The sequence below is a fragment of the Heterodontus francisci genome, chromosome 18 (assembly GCF_036365525.1).
Source record: "Heterodontus francisci isolate sHetFra1 chromosome 18, sHetFra1.hap1, whole genome shotgun sequence".
Classification (NCBI taxonomy): domain Eukaryota; kingdom Metazoa; phylum Chordata; class Chondrichthyes; order Heterodontiformes; family Heterodontidae; genus Heterodontus; species Heterodontus francisci.
Genome location: NC_090388.1, coordinates 70,469,502 through 70,489,985, shown reverse-complemented (window position 1 = coordinate 70,489,985; position 20,484 = coordinate 70,469,502). Strand labels below are relative to the sequence as shown.

Here is a 20,484-nt window from a genome sequence, read left to right as displayed (position 1 = left end):
TTATCTTCTCCTTTTGCCTTGCACCATCATCCCTTTTGGCATTTCGGCCTTCCATCCTATCGCAGACCTTCCCTTTTGTTCTTTCCCACACACCTCCAACTCCTTTCTCTGCCTCTGTACTTGCTTAAAACCTGTTACATCTCTAACTTTTTCCAGTTCTGATGAAAGCTGATCAACCTGAAACCTTAACTCTGTTCCTCTCTCCAGACATGCTGCTTGATCTGCTGACTGTTTCCAGCATTTTCTGTTTTTATGTTAACAGCTGAATCTGATGTAATAGTGTAATACTCATGTTTAATACTAATCAGTTTCTGAAGCAATGAAAAGCAGTGGAAGTTTAACATGCCAACCAGTAACAATAAATAGGTTAACTGTCTTCTCAGAGCATCCCAAATTACTTCTTGCATTAGTTCATGCTTCTGTTGATGTGGTATGAGGGAGCTCATCTACAGGAGTAGACTTTTATATTGGACACAAGTGTCTAGACTGAGCTGAATCATAACACAAACATCTTGAGTTATTCCCCAGCTGAAAATGTATCAGTAAAAATAATATTGATTACATAAACCTGTAACAATTAAGCATTCTGAATTTTAAAAAATATTCTTACTCACCCCCAGTGCCTACATTCCAACCCTGTATATGTTAGGAGAGCCAACTGTGCAACAGCCCCAACAAACAAATTTCTCTGCAGCACCTGTGGAAGAGCCTGTCACTCCAGAATTGGCCTTTATAGCCACTCCAGGCGCTGCTTCACAAACCACTGACCACCTCCAGGCGCGTATCCATTGTCTCTCGAGATAAGGAGGCCCAAAAGAAAAAGAAAAAAGAAGAAAAAAAAAGAATTATCTTCCTGCATACCATCAACATTAAAAAGGCAAGAGTTGGATACAGGGTATTATCAGAAAAGGAACATGTATTAGGGCCTCTGAGAAATCCAAGAGACAGGGAAGACAGAAGGGAAGAAGGACAGACAGAATGAGCAAGACAGAAATAATAAGAAAGAATCAGAGTTATAGACGTCACGATGAGAAAATATGCCGTAGCCATACAGACTTAGAGACAGGGGAAAACAAAACGAACACAAGAGAGGGAAAGATGTAGCGAGAGAGTTACAGGAGGAGAAAGATATATTACTTTTATCTGTGAATATCATGAGGATCAACTATTTTATAATAAATAGTAAGGGCTGTTGTCATTTTAATTAGGATATTCTCCAACTTTGAGCAATGCCCACAAGAGATCTGCCAACATAGAATAGTAGAATAGTGTCCACTTCCTATCCATCATGCCACAACCTCTGCACCATATTCTGGTATCACACTCTGAATGCCTCCTATTTCATATTCATAAAACAGCAACAAATTAGACCTCAACTTGTAGAAACTGTACCAATTAAAAGCAAGCAAAGAGGTGAGAAACCTACACATGAGGAAGTACTAACCATATATGAAAACAATAAAACAAGAATAAACAGTGAAGACGAACTGCTAAACTTAAAACAATGGGGAAGCTGAAACGATCAAATCACTGACAAAGTTTTGTAATGCTGCTTTAGGTTTCCACCAACTGGAACATTGCCAGGAAATGTAACATTCCATATAAGGCTTCTCAATAGCACGCTTTTAATTACTCACATCATTACCTTACAGTGTTGGTAAAACCTAAAAAATGTTTTTTGAGACCTAGACTTGTGTTGAGAGCTTAAATTATTAGGTTGGTCTTTGCTGACAATGCCTTGGTTTTCCCTATTTGGCTGATGTTCATTTGAATCATAAACAAGCTCCCACCTACTTCAGCTCGAGTACAGTCCCTCCTTAGTCTAATAAACCATGTGAGCCCCTTTCTGCCAAGTGGAAAAGTCCAGAAGGGTTGTCCTGTGAAGAGAGGCTGAGTAAATTGGATCTATATTCTCTGGAGTTTAGAAGAATGAGAAGTGATGTCATTGAAACATACAAGATTTTGAAGGGGCTTGACGGGGTAGACACTGAGAGGTTGTTACGCCTGGCTGGGGAATATAGAACAAGGGAGCACAGTTTCAGGATAAGGGACCAATCATTTAGGACTGAGATGAGGAGAAATTTCTTCACTCAAAGGGTTGTGGATCTTCGGAATTCTCTACCCCAAAGGGTTGTGAATGCTCCATCATTGAATATATTTAAGGCTCAGATAGACAGATCTTTGGTCTTTCAGGGAAACAATGATATATGTTCAGCACCATTCGCGATTCCTCAGATACTGAAGCAGTCTGTGTAGAAATGCAGCAAGACCTGAACGATATCCAGGCTTGGGCTGATAAGTGGCAAGTAACATTCGCGCCACCCAAGTACCAGGCAATGATCATCTCCAACGAGAGAGAATCTAACCATCTCCCCATGACATTCAGTGGCATTACAATCACTGAATCCGCCACTATCAACATCCTAGGGGTTACCATTGACCAGAAACTGAACTGGAGTAGCCATATAAATCCTGTGGCTACAAGAGCAGGTCAGAGGCTAGGAATCCTGAGGCAAATAACTCACCTCCCAACTCCCCAAAGCCTGTCCACCATCTACAAGGCACAAGTCAGGAGTGTGATGGAATACTCTCCACTTGCCTGGATGGGTGCAGCTCCAACAACACTCAAGAAGCTCTACACCATACAGGACAAAGCAGCCCGCTTGATTTGCACCCCATCCACAAACATTCACTCCCTCCACCACCGATGCACAGTGGCAGCAGTGTGTACCATCTACAAGATGCACTGCAGCAACGCACCAAGGCTTTTTAGACAGCACCTTTCAAACCCGCAACCTCTACCAACTGGAAGGACAAGGGCAGCAAATGCGTGGGGACACCACCACCTGCAAGTTTGCCTCCTAGTCACAAACTATCCTGACTTGGAACTATATCGCCGTTCCTTCACTGGGTCAAAATCCTGGAACTCCTTTCCTAACAGCACTGTGGGTGTACCTACCTCACCTGGACTGTAGTGGTTCAAGGAGGCAGCTCAACACCACCTTCTCAAGGGCAATAAGGGTTGGGCAATAAATGCTGGCCTGGCCAGCTATGCCCACATCCCATGAATGAATAAAAATATAAGGAGCAGGTGGGAAAGTGAAGCTGAAGATCAGTCCTGATTATACTCAATGGCAGAGCAGGCTCAACAGGCCATATGGTCTATTCCTGCTCCCATTGTTTTCTGTTATGTTTAGTTTAGAGATACAGCACTGAAACAGGCCCTTCGGCCCACCGAGTCTGTGCCGACCATCAACCACCCATATATACTAATCCTACACTAATCCCATATTCCTACCACATCCCTACCTGTCCCTATATTTCCCTACCACCTACTTATACTAGGGGCAATTTATAATGGCCAATTTATCTACCAACCTGCAAGTCTTTTGGCAGGAAACCGGAGCACCCGGAGAAAACCCACGCAGACACAGGGAGAACTTGCAAACTCCACACAGGCAGTACCCAGAATCGAACCCGGGTCGCTGGAGCTGTGAGGCTGCGGTGCTAACCACTGCACCACCCCAAATTGCTCTAGGTGTCTGGAATTTGTGCTCAGGTTCAACTCAGTGAGTGAGCATGGTATGTTATTTTAAAAATATGGCTCTGAAGACATATTTTGGGACACTGGGAGAATTCGACCCTAACAAAGAGCACTGGTGTAATTATGAACAAAGGTTACACATTTGGCTGCAAGCTAATTAAAGAGGAGACGAGGATAAAGTGAATGTTTTCCTTAACATGAAGCCAGATGCTTTTGAGGTGGTGTTTAACCAATGTTGCCGTGAGACCCATTACTTTGGATTATTCTAAAATTATTGAGATTCTGGACTCATATTATGGCACGGCTAAGAATGAAATTGCACTGCGAGTTGCATTCCATGAAAGGAAGCAAGTGAGTCTGTTGCTGATTATATTCTCCAATTAAAGAAACTCATCGCTACATTTTAGTTGGTTTCTGGAACATTTGAGCATATTTTTAAATTACACAGTACTTGTCATGTATTGCCAGTGAATCACCTGTTGTGTTGCTCATGGAAGAAATAGCAGGGTAAATTTCCCTCTGCCCTGCAACTGGGAAATGTACGGATCAGAGGAAAAATGGACAGAGACTCGTAAAGTCAGTCCGCACCCCTCCCCCACTGCACTGCTTTAGGATGTAACTGCTTTTACCCTCAATGATCGGCATTTAATTGTACTAAGGATGTGTCTCTCAAAGGCAGTTCAATATAGGCAAGTACATTAAAGGCAATGGTTGGGTTAAAGCTCAATGACAGCAACTACAACATTCCCACTGTGCTGACATGACATCGAATGTCTGCATCATAAACACCTCCAATCTCCTGCCTATGTGACAGGTCACAACCTGCACCGTAGGTCTCTTGTTGCCAGGGTCAGCCCCGCCCACCGCTTGCTCCCGGAAATTACGTAAGGGAGGGGGGTGGAGTTAGAGTTCAGCGGGCCTGCGCACTGCCGGTTCGATGCGACGTGCTTTAAGGCTACTTTAACAGAGGCGCTGTTGATTTTATTTATTTTTCGCCGATTTATTTTCCCCCTTCCTTTCAGCCGAAAGCAAGATGAGCGCGGCGGGCGGACAGGATTCGAACGCCGACTTTCACGAGCAGCTCCGCCTGCAGCAGCTGCTGGAGCGGGAGGGAGGTGTTGGCGATGCCGGCCTGAGCCGCTCCAGCACCTTCGTGGATGCGGATGGCACCGAGTTCGAGTGGGACTGCGAGAAAAAAGCCTGGTTCCCCAAGGTAGAACTGCAGGCCCTCAGGCCCGGTGAGCCCCGGGCTCCAGCTCATTACCCCCGGCCCGGTAAACCCGGAGAGCCCCAGCCCCCCTCCCCCACTTCCCCCCCACTTTCCTCCCGGATCGCCCCCCCCCCCCCCACTTTCCTCCCGGATCGCCCCCCCCCCCCCACTTACCTCCCGGATGACCCCCCCCCCACTTACCTCCCGGATGACCCCCCCCCCACTTCCCTCCCGGATGACGCCCCCCCCACTTCCCTCCCGGATGACCCCCCCCCCCACTTCCCTCCCGGATGACCCCCCCCCCCTTCCCTCCCGGATGACCCCCCCCCCCCCCCTTCCCTCCCGGATGACCCCCCCCCCACTTCCCTCCCGGATGACCCCCCCCCCCCTTCCCTCCCGGATGACCCCCCCCCCACTTCCCTCCCGGATGACCCCCCCCCCCCCACTTCCCTCCCGGATGACCCCCCCCCCCCCACTTCCCTCCCGGATGACCCCCCCCCCCCCACTTCCCTCCCGGATGACCCCCCCCCCCCCACTTCCCTCCCGGATGACCCCCCCCTCCCGGATGACCCCCCCCCCCCCACTTCCCTCCCGGATGACCCCCCCCCCCACTTCCCTCCCGGATGACCCCCCCCCCCCCTTCCCTCCCGGATGACCCCCCCCCCCCTTCCCTCCCGGATCGCGCCCCCCTCCACTTCCCTCCCGGATCGCGCCCCCCTCCACTTCCCTCCCGGATGACCCCCCCCCCCCCCCCCCACTTCCCTCCCGGATGACCCCCCCCCCCCCCACTTCCCTCCCGGATGACCCCCCCCCCCCCCCCCACTTCCCTCCCGGATGACCCCCCCCCACTTCCCTCCCGGATGACCCCCCCCCCCCACTTCCCTCCCGGATGACCCCCCCCCCACTTCCCTCCTGGATCGCGCCCCCCCCCCCCCACTTCCCTCCCGGATCGCGCCCCCCCCCCCCCCCCCACTTCCCTCCCGGATCGCCCCCCCCCCCCCACTTCCCTCCCGGATGACCCCCCCCCACTTCCCTCCCGGATCGCGCCCCCCCCCCCCACTTCCCTCCCGGATCGCGCCCCCCCCCCCCACTTCCCTCCCGGATCGCGCCCCCCCCCCCCACTTCCCTCCCGGATCGCCCCCCCCCCCCCCACTTCCCTCCCGGATCGCCCCCCCCCCCACTTCCCTCCCGGATCGCCCCCCCCCCCACTTCCCTCCCGGATCGCCCCCCCCCCCCCACTTCCCTCCCGGATCGCCCCCCCCCCCCCCCCACTTCCCTCCCGGATCGCCCCCCCCCACTTCCCTCCCGGATCGCGCCCCCCCCCCCCCCGCTTCCCTCCCGGATCGCCCCCCCCCCGCTTCCCTCCCGGATCCCCCCCCCCCCCCCCCCCCCCCCCCCCTCGGCCTCCCTCCCGGATCGCCCCCCTTCCCCTCCACCTCCCTCCCAGATGGCCCCAGCTCCACCTCCCTCCCGGATCGCCCACCCCACCCCACTTCCCTCCCGGATCGCCGGCTCCCACTTCCCTCCCTCCCTCCCGGATCGCGCCCCCCTCCACTTCCCTCCCGGATCGCGCCCCCCTCCACTTCCCTCCCGGATCGCGCCCCCCTCCACTTCCCTCCCGGATCGCGCCCCCCTCCACTTCCCTCCCGGATCGCGCCCCCCTCCACTTCCCTCCCGGATCGCGCCCCCCTCCACTTCCCTCCCGGATCGCGCCCCCCTCCACTTCCCTCCCGGATCGCGCCCCCCTCCACTTCCCTCCCGGATCGCGCCCCCCTCCACTTCCCTCCCGGATCGCGCCCCCCTCCACTTCCCTCCCGGATCGCGCCCCCTTCCACTTCCCTCCTGGATCTTCTCCCCCCGACTTCCCTCCCTCCTTCCCGGATCGCCCCCACTTCTCTCCCTCCATCCTGGATTCCCCCCACCACTTTCTCCCCCTGCCCACTTCATTCCCCCCCCCCTCCCAGACCGCCCCCTCCTCCCTCCCGGACCGCCCCCTCCCCGGGCTGCCTTCCCCCATCTCCCCCTGCATCATCCGTCCCACTCCAACTCCTCTCCTTTCCTCAATCCCAACTCTCTACTTCTCCATATTTCTCATCTCCACGCCACCCATCCACTTGCTTATCTCTCCAACCACAATCACCCCCACACACTCAACCCCACCTTGTTGAAAGCAATTGCATATCTAATATGATAATTTTTTTCAGATAACTGAAGATTTTTTGGCAACGTATCATGCAAACTATGGTTACATTGAAGAAAGCTCTGACAATACTGAGAATTCTGGCACTGAAACCCAGAAGATGACAAATGTTCTACAGCAGTCTTCAGGGAGTAATGCAGCTCAACTTGATCCGAAAGAAACAAAGCAAAAAGGAGAAAAGAGGAAAGCTGATGCAGGTGATGCCATCCTGTCAATTTATTTAGTCTGTTATTTTAGAAATCGTTACTATATCCACAGGTTTGAGTAAACTCCATTTTTCCAATGACTAGACAAGTACCTGCTTGAAGAGACTATTGGGTGTACCAGCATGGGCATAGTATAGTCGGTTAGTTGATACTTTGAGTGGTCAGAAGTATTCTGGAACTTGTCTTGGCGAGTTGGCAAAAATGTTCCTCGAATTGTTCCTGAAGCATGTTTTCTGTTTTTTTTCCCCTGCTCCACCTGCAGGATCATTAGTTTAGTGTGTGAGTGTCAGCGGATAATTCATTCAAATGCAATTTAGGTAGATTTCTTTCTGAAAAATAGTATTTTGGCTTACAGTATAGGAGTAATTTGAGGTGCAAACTCCATCCCTCTCCTTGGCAACTGTCTGAGGCTGAACTAGACTGTTTGCAACCTTGACGTCACATTTGACCCTGAGATCAGCTTCCTGCCACACATTCACACCATCACTAAGACTGTCTATTTCCACCTTCGTAATGCTGCCCAAGTCCACCCTGCCTCAGCTCATCTGTTGAAGCCGTCATCCATGCCTTTGTTGCCTTTAGTCTTGAGTATTCCAGTGCGCTCCTGCCCTGCCTCCCATAATATCTCTTAATGTGGCTCAGTGTCAAATTTTGTTTTACAGTGCTCTAGTGAAGCAGTTTGCTATGTTATAGTAGTTAAGGCACTATATAAATTCGAATTAGAATATTACAGCGCAGTACAGGCCCTTTGGCCCTCGATGTTGCGCCGACCTGTGAAACCATCTGACCTACACTATTCCATTTTCATCCATATGTCTATCCAATGACCACTTAAATGCCCTTAAAGTTGGCGAGTCTACTACTGTTGCAGGCAGGGCGTTCCACGCCCCTACTACTCTCTGCGTAAAGAAACTACCTCTGACATCTGTCCTATATCTTTCACCCCTCAACTTAAAGCTATGTCCCCTCGTGTTTGCCATCATCATCCGAGGAAAAAGACTCTCACTATCCACCCTATCTAACCCTCTGATTATCTTGTATGTCTCTATTAAGTCACCTCTCCTCCTCCTCCTCTCTAACGAAAACAACCCCAAGTCCCTCAGCCTTTCCTCATAAGACCTTCCCTCCATACCAGGCAACATCCTAGTAAATCTCCTCTGCACCCTTTCCAAAGCTTCCACATCCTTCCTATAATGCGGTGACCAGAACTGCATGCAATACTCAAGGTGCGGCCTCACCAGAGTTTTGTACAGCTGCATCATGACCTCGTGGCTCCGAAACTCGATCCCCCTACTAATAAAAGCTAACACACCATATGCCTTCTTAACAGCCCTATTAACCTGGGTAGCAACTTTCAGGGATTTATGTACCTGGACACCAAGATCTCTCTGCTCATCTACACTACCAAGAATCTTCCCATTAGCCCAGTACTCTGCATTGCTGTTACTCCTTCCAAAGTGAATCACCTCACACTTCTCCGCATTAAACTCCATTTGCCATCTCTCAGCCTAGCTCTGCAGCCTATCTATGTCCCTCTGTACCCTACAACATCCTTCGACACTATCCACAACTCCACCGACCTTCGTGTCATCAGCAAATCTACTAACCCACCCTTCTACACCCTCATCCAGGTCATTTATAAAAATGACAAACAGCAGTGGCCCCAAAACAGAACCTTGCGGTACACCACTAGTAACTAAACTCCAGGATGAACATTTGCCATCAACCACCACCCCCTGTCTTCTTTCAGCTAGCCAATTTCTGATCCAAAGCTCTAAATAACCTTCAACCCCATACTTCCGTATTTTCTGCAATAGCCTACCGTGGGGAATTGTTGGTGTATGATGCATGGTAAGTGTAATATGCCTGGGAGCGATCTATGTTTAAAAGTTTTCGATCACTCGGGGATTTCCTTGTCTCATACCTAGGTCTGTTGCAGTCGGACTGAGATTGATTGCTGTGATTAGTCAACAATTCCACTATCTTCATATGTGATTACCAGGGTGATGGAAGGTGAACTAGATGGACCTCGGTCTTTTTTTAAATTTGACTAGCAATTCTTGTGTTCCTGTAAAAATAACAAGCTCACCTTGTGGTGAATAATGGATACCTTGGAATATTTTCAGACAGTTTTCTAATTGAGAGTTTCAAATGGAGATATTGAGCAGTTCATAATCATCTGAAAAGTATGCATGTTTCAGCTTTAGATGTAATTTTTATTCATTTTTTTACGCATCTTCCTAATGTCAACTGTTGGTGCACCACATTGATGTGTTTTGGCCCAACCACAAGTTAGGGGTTATATCTTTCTACGTTTTCTTTTGCAATTCTTCTGAAAATGGAAACTCTGTGCATGTGTCAGGCATGTGGTTCAGTGATGGCACTTTCAATTTAGTCTGAAGGTGGGTTCAAGTCCTATTGCAGAAACTTGAGAATGTAATTTACCTTGATACTGCATTGCAGTACTGAGGGAGTGCTGTACTGTCGGAGATGCCATCTTTTGGATGAGGCATTGAACTGAGACTGTCTGCATCCTCAGGTCGACATAAAAGATTCCGTGTCCCTATTCAAAGATGATCAGGGGAGCTCTTCCTAGTGTCCTTGCCAGTATTTATCCGTCAATCATCACTAAAACAGATTATCTGGTTATTTATTTTATTGGCCCGAATTTTGTGGTATTAATTAAAGGCCTGCTTGGGTCTGCAAATGAAACCAGACTCGAGCCCGACAGAACCGCGTCCCTCCCTGAGTCCAACCTGGCCCGAGTCCTTTCATCTTTTTCCGTGCCTGACCCAACCCGACCACCGGAATATAATCAACTTGATTGAAAAGGTTGTGCTCTACCTTGGATGGAATCGCTCACTGCAGACTAGTGCGGAGTGTTTCCCGCCTTGACGTCCTGGCTGTCACTGTGTCCAACCCGAGCCCGAATGCCGGACCCAGAAGAGTGACCCGACCCGTGTTATTGGGTTCAGGTCGGGTAGCCATGCTGTAGTAGTAATGGCAGCGAAACTGTCAGTACGCAATGTCATTACTGCTGTGAAACTGACAGCAACTTCTAGAGTCTGCACCTGTGCAGTTAATCGTGGCAATCTAGAAGTTGCTGTTCGGGATTCTATACTTCTCCAGAGTGTGTCCTGTTGAGGTCCCTTCTGCAATCAATTAGAAATCATTGAACTGACGGGAACTTGCACTCATATGCCCTTATTCAAGGGTTTTTACAGTGAGACTAAGTTACAACTTGCAAACTGAGGTATAATTGGGTTTTTAACTACAGCTAAACGGCTTCATTGGCCCTCATATCTAAATGACAAATTTCTCCATTATGATAAAATCCACATTTAAAACATTTTTTTTTACAATTTGTATATTTATATTTTATCTTGTACCTTAATCCCATTCATATGTCCCAGTCATTTATTTTGCTGTCTATAAAATTTAAAATTAAATGAATAGGATTCAATGTTTTTAACTTCTGGGTTTTCTGTCTGAGAATACGTAAATGTGACTTGGCTGTTTACCCTGCTTGATAATATCACTGCTGCTGAACGCCTGGGGATCCCCTTGGCATGGTGCCAGATTTTAAACTGCTGTCAGGAAAGGGGAAATCCATGCCACAGAGATCACTAGATCTTTGTGGGCAGCTTTCTTTTGAGGTCAGTGGCAAGCGGCATTGCTTCAGCACTGACAGAAAAGTCTGGCCCATTGCTATTGTGGGACGTTGCTATGCGCAAAGTAGCTGCCACATTTCGTTACAACAGCGACTATACCTCCAAACTGCTGAATTGTCTGTAAAATACCAGAGTGTCGTGAAGCGTGCCATATTAATGCACGTTCTTTCTTATGTGCTTGAGGATGGATTATCCCATTTGTATTCCAGTCATCTCTGTTTGGCATCTTCTTCATGCCCCTGACCTTCACCTTCCCTACAGATATGGAAGGAGTCTACTTGCACACTAGGCCGGATGGCAAGCTCTACAATCTATCAAGGCTGAAAGCAAAGACAAAAACACCATGTCCGAATCAGAGAACTCCTCTTCGCTGATGATGCTGCGCTAGTCGCTCACACAGAAACTCGGCTACAAAGACTCCTGGACTGTCTCTCCCATACCTGTAACTTGTTCTCCTTGTCTGTAAGCGTCAAGAAAACTGTTACTTATGGGACAAGGTGTTGCATCTCTGTCCCTGATCACACTAAATAACGCCCCACTGGAAATGGTTAACAAATTCTGCTACCTTGGCTCTACGGTGACAGACAATTTGTCCCTTGATGCAGAGCTCAATATGTGCATAGGGAAAGCAGCTACCACCTTTGGCTGAAATATGCATGGGGTAACATCAAGCTGACCCTTAGGGCCAAGCTGATGGTTTATACGGCCTGTGTTCTCAGCACCTTACTGTATGGCTGTAAAACAAGCTCAATAATTTCCATCTTTGCTGCCTGCAGTGCATTATGGGTATATCTTAGCAGGACAAAATCACAAATGTGGCAGTACTCTCAAAGGCAAAGCTCCCAAGTGTGTTGGCACTAATTGAACAGGAGTGGCTTCAGTGGATCAGACACGTCTGCACGATGGAAGACGGTTGCATAACCTAGGACCACCTTTATGGTGAGGTAACCGGGGCTAGATGACCAGTGGGGTGCCCAAAGCTCCGCTTCAAGGATGCTTGCAAATGTGACATGGAGGCCCTAAATGTCGACTATCGCACCTGGGAGTCACTAGCTGGCGAAAGAGGGAAATGACGACACATCCTGTAGACTGGTGTGCACTACCACGATGACAAATGGCTAAAGCAGCTTGGCAACAGGCACCAACGCTGAAAACAACTCACAGCGTCACCTGGCAGCTTCATGTGTGGCACTTATGGCAGAACCTGCCTCAAAGATTGGTCTTCACAGCCATCAGCAAAGGTGCATCAAGAGAAGACACCCCACCTAAATGGATTGTTTGCTGCATGTCCATCATCTTTCATAGAAGCGTGCCAACCAACTATCTCTGTTGACATTACTGATGATGTATTGAACTTACAAAACTTTTGGAGCAGCGACTTGGTAATTATTTTAGTAGTGGTAATATTTTTAGAAAAACACACAATGGCAAATCATTTTGAGGCTGGCTTGTCACATTTTGTGTTGCTGTCTTTTAAGTTATCACTTGACCTTGGATGCAGGTTTAATTGAACAACCTCTGCAAAGCAACAGGCAAATACATTGTCTACCAGCATGTAATATTTCATACTGTTAAATAAATGGAATTTGCTCACCTAGAGCAATTTGAAAAACAAAAAATAATTGTTTTGATGTTGTAACCAATATTGTGCAAGTGAAGTGACCAAAGCTGGTCACTGACGAAACATTTATTCTACTGAACATCTCAATTAATGGATTTTATGTTTTTAAATTGTAGAGCTGCTAAATTAATACTGTTGAGTCTCATGCTACTCTGGTCTTTAGGAAACTTGTGCTAGTAAAAAAATACTTGTAGCTGAGATATACAAAATGTTATTATGCAGTCTCATTCGTATTTAACAATGTGAAAATGCATTTATTTTAAAAGGTTGGATTGACGTCGAGCAACAGAAGAACACAAGTGTGTATGTGTCTGGTAAGTACTGGGCTGGGAAATGTACGTCAGTTGACTAAAAATCTTGTATGATTGATTTCACCGTAATGAGATGATGATGATTTGTGTAAATTCCAGATACTTTTAACGTGTCCAGCTCAAAGGTCCACTTCCCAGGCAAGCCCCCATTCCATGTGAGCTGCAGTATGGCCCTCTATACAAAGTAGTCTTGGATAAAAGACAACAGAGTGAACACTGGGTACTTTTTGTTTTACTGGGTACCCACTAGCAATATCATGGGTACACTGTTCTGACTGATGAACAGGTAACCCTCTGACAGACTCTATACCTCAGGCTTCAAATTGATTGTATTAACAAACAAAATTACAAGCAAAAATAAGAACACATTGTGTTTCTTAGCTATAAGAAAATGTAGAATATATTCCATAGCAAAGTGCCTTTAGGTTTTTAGTTTTTCACTTTGATTTTGGACTAATGTCCACTGTACGAAATTTAAATAGGGTGTTCAGTGTTGTAGCAGCAGCTAGCATTAGAGCTGTCTCTAAAACTAGTGATCTGGTCGGACCATACTTTGAGCACTTGCTCCTATTTCTTATGTTTTATTTGGAATTCTCTGCCCCAGAGGGCTGTGGAGACTCTGTTAGAAACATAGAAAATAGGAGCAGGAGTAGGCCATTCGGCCCGTTGGGCCTGCTCCGCCATTCAATAAAGATCATGGCTGATCGTCTAATCAAGTACCCTGTTCCTGCTTTCTCCCCATATCCCTTGATCCCTTTGGCATTAAGAAATATATCTATCTCCTTCTTGAATATGTTTAATGACGTTGCCTCCACTGCCTTCTGCGTTAGAGAATTCCACAGTTTCACCACCCTCTGAGTGAAGAAACTTCTCCTCATCTCGGTTCTAAATGACATATCCCATTTCCTGAGACTGTGACTCCTGGTTCTGGACTCCCCAGCTATCGGGAACATCCTCCCTGCATCTAGCCTGTCTAGTCCTGTTAGAATTTTATAGGTTTCTATGAGATTCCCTCTCATTCTTCTAAACTCTAGTGGATGTAGGCCTAGTCGACCCAATCTCTCCTCATACATCAATCCTGCCATCCCAGGAATCAGCCTAGTAAATCTTCTTTGCACTCCCTCCATGGCAAGAACATCCTTCCTCAAATAAGGAGACCAAAACTGCACAAAATACTCCAGATGTGGTCTCACCAAGGTCCTGTATAACTGCAGTAAGACATCCTACCATGGAACAGCAATGTGATAGTGAAAAGACAATGTGATTTTAATGATGGTTGAAGCATACATTTTGTCCAGAACATCGGGGCACCCTTGCAGTTCTTCATAATAGTGCTACGAGTACATTTTGTCTATCTGAGAGGGCAGATGAGGCCTCTTTAGTATATCATCAAAAATGACACCTCCAACAATGCAGTGCTCCCTTTTAGTATGGATTTGGAGTGTGAACCTAGATTTTGTTCTCCAGTTTGGAGTGGATTTTTAATCCACGGCTTCTTGACTCAGTGCTATTTCTGGTATGTTTCAGCAGAGTTTTTCCTGTATATTCCATAAGCTGCTTTTAAGGGAAGAGGTGGTCATCCATTATCTTCCTCGCTGTTTTTACCTTGGGAGTACCTTCTAGATGGGCTGCAAACTACAACTGATGATTATTCTTGATTAATGATAATGTGATTACTTGCAAGAAGTATTTTTGTACAATGTTTACCTCAAAACTGTTGGCATGATTGCTTTTTATTCATAGCGCTTAAATATATTGCCATTTGGTGGAAGGGAAATGCTCTTGGACAGTTAACACCTTCATTCCCACCTGAAGTTCTGAAGTAGTAGTTTGATGCTTTGGATATTTGTTATGTTTAAGTTAGTTATTTCTGATTTGCAGGGTTACCGCCAGACATTACAAATGATGAATTTGTGGAGCTTATGTCAAAATTTGGGATCATCATGCAAAACCCTGAAACAGAAGAGTATAAGATTAAATTGTACAAGGACAAAGATGGAAATCTCAAGGGAGATGGTCTCTGCTGCTACCTAAAGGTACACAACTATTTGACCATTGACTGGAAATTTAATTTAGTTGTGATATTTGCTGCTACGGTATTTAAAATGTGACTCTTCCTGATTTGAATTATCTAGTTTAAACTAACTCATTATTTCCACCAAGTATTTACAAGGAAGTCATTAGCAAGACTGGTGATCAAATTAGGACTTTTACCATAAATCAGATGGAGATCCTAACCAGGCAAATGCAGTCCCTTTATTAAAACTGGTGAGGGATTTAAAAAAAGATCCAGTGGACCTGTTGATTTCAATTCAGAAAACATAGTCAAATCAGAAATCAGTACTGGGTATGTAAATGATAGTTAATTACTAGGAGTAAACTTGAGTTTACATGTATGCTAAACTAGTAAAGATTAAATAACCTGGATGGAGAACAGGAAGGTCCTGCCAGGTGGCATTTTTGAGGAAGTGGCATCCAGTACTTTATGACATGTATATAGATTTACAAAATGTCTTTCATGAAATTCCATGCAAAAGGTTGTTATATTGAGCCAGAAATGATGGGGAGTAAAGGCAGACCTGGATAATTAATTGGCTGAATGGTAAGTTGGGTTGGATTGAATCTCTGAATGGAGTACCACAGAGGTTGATGCTAGCTAGACCCCTACTGTTTCTAAATTTAAACTTTAAAGACTTTGACTCGGAAGCTCAAAGCAAACTGGTCAGATTTGAAAATAATAAATTGGTTTGGTGGGGAGATGGAATCTGAGCAAAATATGCAAGCAGGTGGAAAGATAGCAGATGAGATTTAATACAAGTGTAAAATGCTGCACACAGGAAGAGAAAATGGTCACAAATATTGTATGAATAGTCATGGCTGGAATAGGCAGTCAACATGTTTGATCAGTGTGCAGCAGACCAAGAGAATTCTGAACTATGTAGCCAGGGCAGAATACAGGGCAAAGAAAGTGATGGTTAAAACTGTTAGAATATTTGGGACTGCACTTGGAGTAGTGTGACTGTTTCTGGCCACACAAGCAAGGTGCCCGAGGATGGTGCAGAGATGAGTCTCCATTCCCATCTATGGTATCAGAAGGCTAAAGTCTGCTTAAAACATGGAAAAACTTAGGCTTTACAGACATGAAAAGAGGTGAGAGAGGGGTCATCTGGTGGGATAATCTAGTAAATGGTGTAGAAAAGGTAAATCTATAACATTACATCAAATTAAACCATGTGGGTGGCTTGAGAAATTCAGGTTAAACGTATTGAAAACAAATTTAATACTGACGTTAGGTTCTTCACAAGGGAGATAAACATGGTCTGAACTTCTGGGTAGGGTAGTGGAAGCAAAACTCTTGGAATCATTTGAGAAACAGTTCGATACTGTAACTTTCCAGCTATGATTGGAACTGGAGTGCGTGAGAAATTTCAAGCAGAAATGTGTGTTTGAATGAAGAGGTGTACTATTGCACCAACAATCTACACCTGATTTCTTTGTAAATATTGTCAAACCTGAAAATGACTGAATTAAACCAGCTTCAGACTAAACTGAATTTGTGATATTTCAGATAATCAGACTTACAGATGAGAAACATTTATATTAATAAAAAGCCAGTTATCTTATGACCTTGGGTAGCAACCAGACATTCACTACCTGCCAATCTAATTGGCCTCAGGATGTCTCTGCAATTAGGCTGCAGTGGGCCTCAGCTTTTACAAGTTGACTTTAAAGGGACACAGCTTCCCTGTATCTACTTTGTGCATCATTTGGTACAATGCTTTTGATATTAAATGAGCATTTTCTGACTTAGTGAGCAATGTCCTGGGATATCAGATATCAGCTAGTAATCTGTTGAAACCCTTGTTTAGTTGCAGACTTTCGATATTTGTTGGAACAAACATGCTTTTGTTGATTTGACAAATTTAAAATCCAAAGGCAGCCATTAAATCTACTTGTATTGATTAGGTTAGATAAAAAAAATCAAAATCCATTTCACTGGATTTCTCGAACTTCTACCATATCCAAAGATTCAGTGTCAATAATGTTGCAAGAAATCCACTTGTTATTTATGTCTAGCATTATCATTGAATGCAATATTTGAGACTATCTCTAATCTCCACCAGGCCTACAACCCATAGATCTCTGTGCTGCATCTAATTCTGGACTCTTGTGCATCCTCGATTGTAATCGCTCCACCATTAGCAGCCTTTCCTTCATCTGTATACGCCCTAAGAATTCCCTCTCGAAGTCGCTTTGTCTTGCTCTCCTTTAAGAACATAAATAGAAGCAGGAGTCAGCCATTTGACCCTTTGAGCCAGTTCCACCATTCAAAAAGATCATGGCTGATCTTCTGCCTCAACTCCTGTATTATCCCCATATCGCTTAATTCCCTTAGTACACAAAAATCTATCGATCTTTCTTGAATATGCTGAACAACTGAGCATCCACTGCTCTCTCATCCTCATCTCACTTCAATGGCCAACCCCTTAATTTAAGACTATGACCCACCAGCCCCCAGTTCGAGACTCCTCAGCCAGTGGAAACATCCCCACAGCATCTACCCTGTCAAGCCCTTTAGGAATTTTATATACTTTTAATTAGATCATCTCTCATTCTTTTAAATTCTAAATATAGGCCTAGCCTACTCAATCTCTCCTCATAGGACAATCCTCTGATTCTAGGAATCAGCCTAGTGAACCTTCGCTGCAAGCCCTCTAAGGCAATTCTTGGGTAAGGAGACAAAAATCATACACAGTACTCCAGGTGTAGTCTCATCAAGACTTTATCCCTTTATAATAAAAGGCTAACATACAATTTGCATTCTTGTTACAATTTTTTTTTTGTATTCCAGAAAGAATCTATTGACCTTGCTCTCAAATTTTTGGATGAAACTGAAGTGAGGGGATACAAGCTGCATGTAGAAGTTGCCAAATTTGAAATGAAAGGGCAATATGATGCCAGCAAAAAGAAGAAAAAAAGCAAAGATTACAAGAAGAAGCTGCTTCTGCAAAAGAAGTATGTTAAAATCCAATTGTGCCTGATAGGGGCAACTTTATTTTCATTTTTAAAATTTGATAATATGAAACTAAATTACTGTAGTAGCCATCTGAGGTTTGCTGCTGAATGTTATCAACACCCAGAGTTCCAAGTCAGCCATATAGCCGTAAAAGGTGCTTTATCCTTCAGAAATGTGCCCGTACTATCTAATATTTAATTGTATGATAGTTTTACCGGGGAATGTAAAAATAGGAACCCTTATGCTCCAGGTCGAATATTGTCTTTCTGATCTGCTCCCTTGTGTGCTTCTCCAGTCTCTCCAAAGACAGAGAAATACTTTAGTGAGATAAGATCAGATACATGTTGAGTTGTTTACAGACAACAGTTCAACCTCATGAATCATCGAATCAGATCTAACCTTAATTCTAATAATCCTGTTTGAGAACAAAATAATAATTTGCTACACTAACCTTATTAACGAGCTGACTTAATGTTTCCTAGTCAGCTGTTTAATCTTATAGGTCCTGGGCTCAAAATGAATGAATTCCCTCTCATTTGGTTAGACCTAACTGGCTAGTTAACAAACTGCAATGTATCTCTGTCCCTTTTCCCTGTGTGCGTAGCCAGTGCAAAGCGCTTGCTCTGACTCATTCCCTAAATTGTCAGCAGGCCTGCCAATATAACCATTTAACTCACTGTACCCCCCCATCCCTCCGCTCTTCCCTGTGTGTAGGTTTAAAGATAGCACCTCTTGCTGCACTCAATGAATAAGCAGCATTCAAGCTTAATGGGCATTGAATCAGTTTGAAATAGAAATTTCCTCCAGGTTTCCTCTGGCTTTGGGAAAGAGCTGGGAATTTATAAGAGGTTGCCAATCTACAGAGAAACATTTCCAGTGTTATCCTTTGACTCACTTCACCATGTGCCTATTTATAGCAAATAGCTTGGTCTTAAAGTTAGTAACAAATGCACAGCAGCAGAATAATAAACTGTGCGTTGATATAATACTCCAGTTCTTATAAAATGTCACCCTCCAATTTACCAAGAACACCACCAAAGAAGATCTGCCAGTAAATGTTTATCATTCTTTGTCTCAAATAACATATGTTTCACATAAAGTTAGTCTGGAGTGTGGATTCCTGTGGATACAGAACACTGCCTGTTTATAGGCTTTTAATTTAAAGGGAGCTTTCTGTTGACAACCTCCTTGTTGTTAGGCAGCTGGATTGGAGACCAGAAAGAAAACCTGGCAGCTCGCGATTACGATGCGAACGGGTTGTAATTCTTAAGAACATGTTTCATCCAAAGGATTTTGAGGTAAGTCAAGGCACAGAGGGTCTGCGCATTGATGTATTGTTCACATTTATTCTTTGTATTGTTCAAAGCCATCAGTACCATTTCTGAATCAGGATTAAATCATAATTATGTTTTGCTTTAACCACATTATGATCTAATTGTTTCAAAGGTTATCTTAAAATTATCTACACGAGAATAGGCACAGCAAATCTCCCCTACTGTTTCAACAGCTGTAAAATTTGTGCATCTGCAAAGGAGCGTCTGTAGTCTTAAAGACTCAGAATTTTGTGTTTTTTGCAGCTGTTTTTATCCGAATTTTCATCCCAAACTGGTTCAGTTTGAATCTGTCTTACACTAATCTTTGGCTAATAGAATAAGTTGGTGACAACAGGAGAATTCGTCATATCCAATGTCAATTCTACTTATCTAATCAAATGGTCTGGTTAGGAGACTGAAAGTTTAACCATCTCAAATTGCCAAACCAGGAACTGTACGATTCTTTGTCAACTTTGGTATGTACACATGCATGTTGTTAATGCTCTTCAAACTAGCATGACAAAATGTTACACTCTGAATAATATGGCTCATATATGGCTTAATAAACTTTTACTATAGGAGGATCCGTTGATTTTGAATGAGATCAGAGATGATGTTCGTCTGGAATGTGAAAAATTTGGTCAAGTCAAAAAAGTACTTCTATTTGATGTAAGAATTTTTACTGTTCAAAAAAAGTCAGATTTATTTTCTGTATAACATGGGTCATTTATGCGGATTATTAAAGTACAGAAGCGTTTTAACGCTGATCTGTTCTCTCTAATTTCCAGAGACACCCGAATGGAGTGGCCTCTGTGGCATTTAAAGAACCAGAGCAAGCAGATTTGTGTATATTGATGCTTAATGGAAGATGGTTTGGTGGACGCCAAATAACTGCTGAAGCATGGGATGGTATCATAGATTACCAGGTATGAAAGAAGGATTGGAATGAAATGGTTCTTGGGAACATATTTTCAATCATTTCTGTTGAGCTGTTATTGATTTGAATGATGCAGTAAATGTACTTTCTTCATTGGATCAGGTAATTTGTCATCTTGTAAACATAATTGGGCAACATTTAGAGTATTGCTCCAAACCCAATCACTGCAACTTCTAAGCATCTAAAACATTTCTGTGCAGTCTTCCCATAGGATTAAAAACTCTTAAGCTGATTAATAAATGATAGAAAGATGAGTTCCATGGCACCACATCAGAATTGCTGAGCTTTTTTTCAGTTACTTTGAGACTTAACTATCCTGTACACTATTTTACATCCAAGATACTTTCCATTTTTGCCTATTGACTTAAGCAAATAGGCTTGGATTTTAAATGAAGATAAAAATATTTTCATGTAGAGATGCATGGTTGACTTGGCAATATAGATAACAGTGAGA

The 20,484-nt window shown here is 44.7% G+C and overlaps 1 protein-coding gene across 1 annotated transcript in view; it reads left to right on the top strand.

Annotated features, from left to right (window-relative positions):
- Positions 1-4,454: 4,454 nt before the first annotated feature.
- htatsf1 (HIV-1 Tat specific factor 1) overlaps positions 4,455-20,484 on the top strand; it is a 28,466-nt gene continuing 12,436 nt past the window's right edge. Inside the window, exons 1-8 of the mRNA XM_068050950.1 lie at positions 4,455-4,757; positions 6,959-7,151; positions 12,719-12,766; positions 14,645-14,799; positions 17,616-17,779; positions 18,979-19,078; positions 19,673-19,762; positions 19,882-20,019. Of these exons, the coding sequence (XP_067907051.1) occupies positions 4,578-4,757; positions 6,959-7,151; positions 12,719-12,766; positions 14,645-14,799; positions 17,616-17,779; positions 18,979-19,078; positions 19,673-19,762; positions 19,882-20,019 (1,068 nt within the window). The 5' untranslated portion in view covers positions 4,455-4,577. The remainder of the gene's footprint in view (positions 4,758-6,958; positions 7,152-12,718; positions 12,767-14,644; positions 14,800-17,615; positions 17,780-18,978; positions 19,079-19,672; positions 19,763-19,881; positions 20,020-20,484) is intronic.